The sequence below is a fragment of the Patiria miniata genome, unplaced genomic scaffold (assembly GCF_015706575.1).
Source record: "Patiria miniata isolate m_02_andy unplaced genomic scaffold, ASM1570657v1 HiC_scaffold_7, whole genome shotgun sequence".
NCBI lineage: Eukaryota > Metazoa > Echinodermata > Asteroidea > Valvatida > Asterinidae > Patiria > Patiria miniata.
This window is the reverse complement of record NW_024037074.1, coordinates 13,040,479-13,051,165: the sequence shown is the minus strand read 5'-3', so window position 1 is coordinate 13,051,165 and position 10,687 is coordinate 13,040,479. Positions and strand designations below refer to the sequence as shown.

The window sequence follows — 10,687 nt, the reverse complement described above, 5'->3', positions numbered from 1 at the left end:
GCGCGCGCATGGAGAGGAAATGAATATTCAACACTTATATTCATAAACTTGTATCAGTCTGTTTATATTATGATATCCACAGCAATTGTACTTTGTGGAAATTCCTCAATTGACATATCGCGTTAGAATCGCGTCAACGCAGCTTGTGAAATATTGTCCAATTGCATGATATACAAATGGATGCGGAAATGCGCAACATCTGAGACAAACAAAACTAATTAGCGCACAAAATTCCATAAGGTCTAATTAAGGGGCGTTCTAATTTGAAAACGGCGATACCTTTTACCTGCTGAATCATGGAGGACTCCAGGTTCTGGCCGTTTTACTCGAGTTAAAGGTCACCTTTGCCAAAATCCAATATCCTATTCCTAAACACATTCCTAACACCCGGCATTGTAATTCGTAACCAATTCCTAACAAATTCCTAACACATTCCTAACCAATTCCTAACCAATTCCTAACACGTTGTTAGGAATACGTTAGGAATTGGTACCGAATGTCGTTCGGAATATTCGGAATTGGTTCGCTAGGCAGTGGGCGAATCTATATGTAAATGATTATTGTCAATGGCGCGCGCATGGAAAGGAAATGAATATTCAACACTCATTATTCATAAACTTGTATCAGTCTGTTTATATTGTGGTATGCACAGTAATTGTCCTCAGATCTTCAAGAGAGAAGGAACTACATGAACTAAGGCCAAAAAAATAATAAGTCGGTCTCTGGTCAGCGCGCGCGTCGATTTTCATCATGCGCGTCGATCTTTTTTTTTCCAAAATGTTCCGCGGTAGCTCCAACAGCGCCCTCTATTTCCACACCTCCTCAATTTTTTTTTACCAAAGAGCACCAAGGAATGGGAAATTGCACCAAGGCAAATGATCGAAAGCAACAATGCAAATTATGGAGGACACCAATGTACATGAGGACACCAAAAAAGCAAAATAGTACCCACCTTGTCTGTACAATCCAAGCTTGAAGAAAAAAAAAAAAAGCAAAAAAAAAAAAAAAAAGCCGCGTGGCCGCGTCAATTCCGGAACTTTGGTCTGACCAGAGACCGAATATATTTTTTTGGGGGCCTAATACTTATATAATTTTGTTTTGAGTGAGTGGTGAGGACGGGTCTGAGTCAACGTTTTCCCAAACAAGGAAGCGAAATGAGGAAGGACGCAGACAACTCTACTTTACACTGTACGTGTGAAAGTCAACGCCGCCAAAAATAGGGGGCGGTATTCAGGCCCACCAAAGAAAAAACTTTGCAAAAAAATAACGAAGTTGGGGGGTCTTTTGATTTTTCCCGCATGATGTCATCAAAATGGCGGACAACACAGGGGTGGATGACGGTTCATTCCAACCAAAAGACGGTAATTATGTCACAATTTTAATTCCGAATTTCATATTTATTGTACGGGTTTTGTGAATTTGTCTCAGGGAATAGTTGGAATGAAAATGGTTCAATAGAAAACCCAGAAAATCTTGTAACGAGCTTGGACTTTCTCGGTATGTTGCCGGTCAAAAACCTTCCGATTTGTTTTACGTGTTTACTAATGACAATGTCAATAGCCCGGCCCCCGGCCCATGGGACCCAAATACTGGCCTGACTACCTCCGTCCATGGAGGTAGAATTAGTCCGTTTATAGAGCCCCACTGACGGCATGGCAATTGATGAGAAGGGTGGGCTTTTTCCTTTCAATCATTGCCGGTAATCGGAAAATTGTGTACTAGTTTATAGGACCCCTGCCATGGCCTGGGAATGTTTATAATTATTTTACAAGTTCCGTTATAAACATGGTAAATCAAAACTCGGCCCTCTTTCCACAAAATTAAGATCTAAGTTAAACATGATATTCAACATGGTAGCTTCATGATCTTAGCAATGTTAAGTAAACTATTTAGATGATTCCAAACAAATAAAGTGACTTCTCCAGCTTCATCGCCAAATGTTTAGGTAGGCCTATAAAAGTTGCGAACTCAACAATGTGCCTTAGTCTTCAACATTGTGAAGTTGGCGCAGAACTTGGAAGAAGAAGAAGAAGAAGTTCCCAAACATAAAGTGTCTTTTGGATGGGAATGGGGTCCTAAAGTACACGATGACCTGATTTTCACGTCATAGGCCTACAAACTTTGCTGCAAGTTTATTTACGCTTTGGAAGTACACTCACCTTCTTACTAGTAAGGAAAGTAATCACTCCTTTCTCCATATTCTCAGACGTCTACTTTGCATGCAATTTCATGTAATCTTTGTCAAGACGTTAAAATACATCAATTTGATTGAGACTGAGAAACAGACTAGACAATGATGCCGGTTGCCTAGCGGCAATGTCTGGACACCCTTCTGAGATTTTCCATTTTGTTAGAAAATACTTCAATTTCGTGACTTCTCCTACTATAAATTAAAACTCGTGCACAATTGTCAGGATAATTGAATACATGTAAAATTTATTTTAAAACAAACATGAACAATGTCATGATTCCCAAATTGAATCTGTGTTAGTAAGTCAGTGAGTTAAAATAAGTTAGTGATAATGATAAACATGCTTTCATTGATGTTTTACATTTTGAAGTTCACTTTTTAGAACTTTGTAAAATGGCTTTATGTATTCATGTGTGTATTTATTCCCTTCAAATCATCATCATGATTATATTTAATGCGTAGCGTGGGTTACACCAGTCTGAGTATCATCCGTTGTTCAACGGAGCCTGCGCACTCCGCAACAATGTCTGATATATGTGTGCATGCAAAGTTTGTGAGACCCCACACACATTCACACCAGCCAATTGACTTTAGAAATTGTGACGTCACTTCGAGCAGATATTCGGCCGAAACTGTTGATTGGTTACTTTGCTGCCATGTGGTTTTTAATACAACGGGTTACCGAAGACCCGATAGAAGGCGCCCGCTGAATGGTCAGAATCTCGAGGTCAAGACACAGTCTTGTATTGCATAATCTGCACACATATCATAGACACTTGCACATAGACTAGGGAAAAACAAACATGATATTAAATAATGAAATTATAAGATTGCATTAAGAAGTTTGCAGAACATTGTTTTGGGAATGGCAATTGAACAGACGAGTCATGTTTAATGGTCACAGTTTATCGTCTTGTGTCTTTGTCAACTCCTTCCTTCATTTTTAATGCTTGATCCTAAATCTTGGACTTTGGTCTGTCTTAGCCTTGCTCTCCAGCTGCTCTTGGTATTTCAGTGCCAAAACTGTCTAGAGTCAATATTGCTAGCTCTCCCAGCCTTGGCATTGTTTACATCCCGTCACGGCCGTCTCCATGACTGCGGAACGGGAGAAGTCAGGAAGTGAGCTGGCTCCGTGCCCGTCTGATGCTCAGCGATGCTTGTCCTGTGAAACAAAAGACCTGATGTCTGTTACATCATTCTATTCTACCCCACTGGTTAGGAATACACTACATGTATGTAGCACTATAAAGACCTTGATGCAAATCGTGCATATATTTTATTGTCCCTTCGAGTTCAAGAACGCCAGACTGATAAAAGGAATAGCTGTAGATACACTGGCTGATGCAGGTAAATTTAGATTATTAAAAAAAATTTTTTAAAGATATGAATTACACATTTTGAATTAACAATCAAAATAGTAAATGATTTATATCTATAGAGAAAATGTAATTGAGTTAAGAAATTGTGTTATACAATGACAAATATTTCTAGCATGAAACCTTACCGAAATAGATTTATGTATTAAAGATCATGCCAAAGGCAAAGATAAAACATCTGGAATCTTGGAGCTTTATTAAAAGAAAATCTAAAATATTACCGGTAGATCAGATAAATTATTAGGATGGATGTAAGATTTTGCATCTTAACTGTACCGGTAGGTGTGCCTTTCAAACATAAGGCCAAAAAAAAAGTTCTGCTTCTGATTACATGAAATTCGAAAATAGGGTAGGTAGGTAAGGAATTTTTTTTGGGGGGGGCAATTTTTTGTGTGTACGATCGTATGGAGGCGTCTGTGTGTGTTCCAGGGTAAAAGGTAGTACATTGTAATTGATGGTTTGGGGTATTTTTTTTTTCATTTTTCCCATAAAAAAATTAGCATAGGGGCTGTCGGAATAGGGTTGGTAGGGAAACCGGAAGCAGAAGTATATATTTTTTTGCCTAATACTTATGTTTTTCAAAATGTAATTTGTTTTTTTCTTTTAGCTACTAAACCTATTACTGAATTGACAATTGTAGCAAAAAATGATGTTGAGAAATCTTGCATAAATAAGTGGGTAATTGTGTTTATTCTGTTGCCATAGACTACACAGGCCTGCGGGCCTAGCTGCAGGGCAAGCTCAACGTGTAAACAATGTCCGTCTCGACCTTCTATTCATACTGTCATGACTGTGGTTCGTGCAGGTCGCCTCGCATCGTTACAAATCAAATACAAGCCCAGGACAGACAGGCCTATCCTTGGACGTGTTTTCCTCCCCAAATTAAAAGGCCTTTCATTACGCATTGTTGTGGCAGTAATGATCCTGTAAAGGCTGTTCCGCCTGGAGGAGACCGCTCGGTGCCCGGCATCCATTTACCCTAATGGATGCCAAGGTTACCGGTGAATTGGCTCTCGTGCATTGTCACAGGCACATCCAGGGAGCTCAGTGACGACGTAAAAAAAAAAAAAACCTGAGAGATTTCAATCAGAGAGATTTTTTTCTCCAATCGTCGGTCAGTTTGGCGGTCTCCATTGATTTCAGGCTTCGCGTGTCACAGGATTTCAAACATTAAATGCTTGAAGTCACTTCGCAAGTTTGCCGTATTTATTAGCATTGAAAATACACGTATCTTGAAGTCGTTCTCATGGATGTTTTTGAAGTCATCGATGGCACTGTAGCATTATATACGCTGTAAAGGCTCGCAGAGGTAGGATAAACATTGCAAGATCTCATCTTTTGTAAGTCTGTTTTAAAATTAATGCTTTCTGTTCTTCAGTGGTTTTGTGAAATTGTATCAGATAAAAGCTGTTTTAATTTTCTCAGTTGGTTTTGTGAATTTGTCTGCATATAAATGCTTGTTTCTCCTTTAATTAATTGGCATTATTCAATAATGGTCGGCACTGGAACTTTATACAAAGACGTCTTCCGGATAGTTTTCATTTCATTCCTGGTCGGCTTGCAGTTTCCACCTGTTTCTTGGATGTGTGAGCTGCATGAATGAGGCGCAGCGGCTGCAACTGAGGCAATTATATGAATCCAGAGTCATTTTGCGTACGGAGTATGCAACTGTTGTTGAATAATAAGGCGAGAAGGGAACCAGCTCAACCGTGAACCGGGGAAGGTCTCAGCCGCCTTTCTGTAATGTACGTAGTGTGTGTGTGTGTTCCGCATTTTGATGAGGAGTGGTCGGAGATGTAGAAATTATAATATTGCAATATTCTGGCTTGAACCAGTAGTCAAGTGTGCCCTGCAGTGAAGTAGAGCATGGATTTGCATATGCATGACCTGACCAGCTGTAATTGGCTGATTGGTCGATGACATATGAATAATTCATTTACCAGTGGTTAGATTTTGAAGTTGCTCCCTTTGATTGGCTAAAGATGTGTGAATTTTTTTGTTTTCATAAACAACTGAAATGGCGCTTTGTGATTGGCTGTGGGGGTTTCCCATCATGTATAATCCATGAGACTGGACCTCAAAACGACTAAGATATGCAAATTGCTGTTGATTATTCATGAACCAGACTTGAAATCTTCTTTGTTGTTTTTGTTTTTTTTCCCACTTTTAATTGTGCTCTTTTTCCTTTAACAGTTTCAAAATTATGAAATAATAGTTTCAAATCTTGTACCTGCAGGAAAATATTAGATTTAGAATGATTTTTTTCCCCAGGCAATTCAATTTAATCTCGAACGTCCTGCATCATGAAGGATATGCATTGAAAAATATAATCAGAGAAATATGGTAATTTTTCTTAATCGTGCAATTTAAATTACCAGGGTCCTTGAAAATACAGACAATTACAAGCAATAAAGCTGGTTGGCCATGCCAGTTTCTATCCACGTACCCATCAAACATGTTATCTATTATTTGAGGAGAAGGGGCCAAAAAGTGCAGGCGACCTTTGAATCGGCTTTTGTTCCAGCGGCATTGACTAATTACCCTGTACCGGGAAATGGTAATTGTTAATAATGTATTTGGTGTACTTTGTCAGGGGTCACCAGGACACTTGTTGCATACATTTTCAGCTGGTTTCTCGGCAAAAAAAGCTGGACTATGTAAATTATCATTTTTATTGTATTGGACAAATGGATGAGAAATGGACATCTTTCTTATCAGAGTCATGCTACTTCGCAGCTGATTTCCTCTTTTAAATTTCTCTTGTATGCCATTATATTAAAGTTCCCTCCCTGGCTGGCAATTTAAACAAGGCCAGCCCAGCCACCAAAATAAATCAAGTGACTGTTTTGACAGTTGAGTGCTCCCTGCTTTCATTATTTTCATAAAGCAGGATTGACTGACTGTGATTGTTATGAAACCTGATACAGCCATGCTTTGACTGTAGGAGATTGATAAGCCAGCTGTGTCTACCACTGTCACCTGCTTTTGTCTGTTGATGGAATTTGACTGTCACAGTGCCTACTAGAAATATGATCTGACTGTTGGTGACTAGCCTGTGTAAAAGGCATGGAAGGAAACAGGATTGAATTTTGCGAACGTGTGTCTTTGTGACTGCCCCCCCCCCCCCCCCCGAACAAAAGGAGGGTTACAAAATGTAAATGAACAGAGCGTCTTGTAAAAACTTGGAATTTTTTTCAGCATTTTCCAGTTATTGCCTGCGTTGTATTTTCATTACATTCTTTGTTTTATTTTGTGTGTGAACAATCTCTTTAATTATCATTCACATTCCATATACATGTATTTGTTATGGTTCCTTGCACAGCTGTGGATCTGTTTACACAACTATGACTAGTCTTTTCAAACTGATCATTAGCTCATTGCTTGTAGTAATTTAATGCACTCTTTAAACCAAGATTTGTGAGATAGCTAACTTGGGATCGCTAAAGGTCAAAGAAGGTCGTGATTCATCATGCGTTTAATCTTAGACGAGTCTAAACAGCTGAAACTCAGTTTCCTATGAGAACCACTTAACTCACACCATTGAGGACTCCATGCTAGTTGCGGACTTTTTTTTTTACAAGTAACAGTTAAATCTTTATCAACCTTTTTAAACATATTTCAGTTTATTCCGTCCAAAACATGTCACAGTTAAATTCTTTTCTTTTGTTTTTTTTTGGTCGTGCGATAATTTCTCGGAAACTCAACAGATGCTGAACTCACTCATGTAGGAAAAATAACAGTCCTAGGCAAGCACACAAGCGTTGCCCTTGGAACAAAACGCTTGTCATTGATTGGCCGTTTGCCAATAAAGTTAAAAAAAGAAAAAAAAGAGGGGAAAAAATGGCATTCAGGGTCTCGTTTAGCGACGGGCACCGATCACATGCACGAATTGCCGGCCATTGATTTTTTGCACCGGCTGGTACAAGCCAGAATTAGGGCTAACAAAATGATTTCTGTCCTACTGTAGCACGATAAGCGAGTAATAAAAGCATTGGTTTTTTTTTTTGGTGACGTTGTAAATTTCTTTGTGAAAAATACCTTGTCCCCTCACATTTGTTTACAGTCAAGATTTAGAGCTTTTTGAATGCAATTGACACCGTTATATTTTTCTTTTGTATTTTTGTCAAATTATTACAAAAATGTATATTATTATAAGAGTACATGTATGTATTCCTTTTCCTGTACACATGTACATGTAAATGTATTTGGAAACGTTCTTTACTCTTTTTTTACATTAAATAGAAGTAAAACATAGTTTTTGTATTTTTGACGACATGAAGTCGGCAAAGAAACGAGAGAAACATTTTAATTTAAGGTTACCGTTCCTTTGTACATGTGCTTCGATAGCCTTCTGTAACAATTTACTGTGCACCCTTGCATGCATTCAATGTATACACATGGCCAGTCACAAAAATACTCGCTCTTTAAACATTCTAATTATTAATGGTGCCGGCTCTACCTGTCATCTGACGTCCTAGCATTTACTATGCATGCATGGGATTGATTTGCCTGAAGCTAAAAGTATCTTGTCACTTTAGGGAACTCAATTAATTAAAAGGACTTATTAACAATGTCCTTACGCACTACGGACTGACGGCACTAGTTAGTGTATGAATTACATTGGTTACTGTTTAACTAGGTGCACGTTGCGTTGTAGTAGTACCGAAGGGTCAAGCACACAACGAGCATATGTCTGAATAATTCTCAGACGAGGGGGTACATCGGAGTGTCTCGTTGCGACACGACGGCTGGTCCCCGCACTCATTACATATGCTCAGGGTCTGGCATGCGAGGCCGGGTACCGGTATGCAAGCGAGCAAGCATGCATGTAGGGCACATGTGGTTTGGCTTTTAACGCATGCTCGGTGGTGCCGCAGTCTGCCATGTGTAAACTAGTCGATTGATCGACCTATGTTCTCCGAGATAGAGAGATAGTGATTAGAGGCATTTGGACAAGTACTAGTGAGGCGTATACATGTAATGCAACATCATATTTATCTCATTTTATTTTTGTAAGCCATCAAAAATTGAGCCAGTGATTGTATAAACTGTTAATCTGGAATTTTACGTGGTACTTTTGTTTCCATTTACGTGCAGTCATCTGTGATCAGTGACTTTAGATTTGTCAGCAGGGAGTGGCTTTGAACATGTCCACACGTGCGATGCTTGGCCTACGCACATTTGATTCAAAGACTCAATGATCCAAATCCATGTCTGTAAAAAAGCAGCTGACTCTTTTTTTTTATCATCATCATCAACAAATTGGTGAGTGGCGACCAGCCAACCGTTACGAATCCTCCGCACCTGTTGTGTTGGCGGTTCACATCAGAGTAGTGGCCTCGCCTAATTTGCATAAACATGTAAGTACTTGAATTTGTAAACAAAAAAGAAATATTGCTGGCAGTTTTGCCGGAAACAAATAAAAAATTTAAACTGTATACACTAAGTGCCTCAAATGACCAGTACTTACTTTTCAAGCTGACACTAGGTGTGTGTGTTACAGAGTTGTTAACTCGTGAGATGCAGTAATTAAACGTTGATCGTCGGTTAGACAAGCAAAACCTGCCGTCGATGATAACCGTCTCGTAGAGTCGGTTTGAACATTTATCTCTGTCGACATCCTGATGATAATCATCGTACGAGGAAGAACCCGAACAAGGATGTGACTGTTTGCACTGCTCAGAGATTCTCGTCACTCATCACTCTGTCATCGTCGCGTAGCTCATGCAACTTGCAAGCCCAGCCCACATCCCGCTAAAACACCTTTGTCATCGACGTGGACTACGTGCTACATTAACCCAAGTTACATAGCATCTATCTGTACACAAAATTGATTCACTCTCCTATGTGAGTGTCTGAGTTGAATTCCCTTGAAAAGGAAGAGTGCACAAACCAACGGAAAACCAAAAGATCAGGAAGAACTTACACGTCATTGGCGCAGGAAATACATATCAGCTGACAGGAAACACAATATATGTACATGTAGGTGCAAAGCCTTTCTGTGGATAATGAGCTCTGCTAGAGTGACTCAATTGTACCCTGTGGCGTTGTAGGTACACAATTGTCTCAGGTTGGAAGTGTCTTTGGTCTTGACGTTTTGGGCTGGACTTGAGACCTTTCAAACAGGCTGCTGGTGAAGGTAAGTGCCTGTGGTATTGTCAACCTTTTCTTCCTTTCTCAATCCTACAGAATCCTCTAAAACCTTCCTTTAGATTTGGAAGGTTGGGGAGTGTAAGCTACAAGTTTCCATGACACGTGTAACTGAGACTCGTAAGCTTAATCCTGTAACAATGTCGTGTTCAGTCAAAATATGACTGGTCTCTTCGTGGTGTTATTTTCGGTCACGATTTGATGAACATCAACAGCCTTACTAATTGGCTTTATCCTGACACAATCACCAACTGTCTTCCACTGTCGCTTACTGTTGCCTTCCCCAGATGTGACGTCACTTTCTGGTTATTTTTAACCCAAGCGGTGTTCCCTCATCAAGTTGCTTAGCAGAATTTTGAGGAGAAACTACATAAAAGCAGAAGTGTTAAAAATGTGAAGTGCCAACCAGATCATGATTATTCTATTCTCTTCAAAAACAAATTTCTTCTAATTTTTCAATCTAATTTTGACATTTCTACCACGATTACTGAATTTAAAGTAATGCATACAGTTTAAAGGTGCAACCCACAATTAAGCAAACTAGCCATCAAAATAGCATATACAACACTTCCTTATGATTAAAATTAAGGAGGACGTCTGCTTTAGGCCAGTTTTGACCCATTTAATCATTCATGAGAATGCTAGAATATGTATATTCAAGCTCTCTGCTACAAGGTACCGTACATCATGTCTCTAACATCAAGATGAAGACACTATCCAAAAAGGATCCAACTTTAATTTCATGAATAATATGGGATCCTTTCACGCGTACGTCCCTACACGTAGACACATTCACACGTGTACATGAGATTACGGTGTTTAACTTGGGGTGAACTGGGGCGGCGGTAATGCAGCGCTCTTCGACTTGATCAATATTCCCACGAGTTAATGCATGACCAGACCACAGTCCATTTTCAGACAATCTCCATACGTATCTACACGTATGAGCCATTTACTGCCGAGAGGCCCA

The 10,687-nt window shown here is 39.4% G+C and overlaps 1 protein-coding gene across 3 annotated transcripts in view; it reads left to right on the top strand.

The window, feature by feature from the left end:
- Nucleotides 1-1,250: 1,250 nt before the first annotated feature.
- The window catches only part of LOC119746486 (MAP7 domain-containing protein 1-like), a 55,559-nt gene continuing 46,122 nt past the window's right edge, over nt 1,251-10,687 (top strand). For 2 of the 3 annotated variants that reach the window (XM_038223455.1, XM_038223454.1), the window contains exon 1: nt 1,251-1,361. In XM_038223455.1, coding sequence (XP_038079383.1) covers nt 1,313-1,361 — 49 coding nt within the window. In that variant the 5' untranslated portion in view covers nt 1,251-1,312. The remainder of the gene's footprint in view (nt 1,362-10,687) is intronic. The other variant, XM_038223456.1, reaches the window with a different exon arrangement.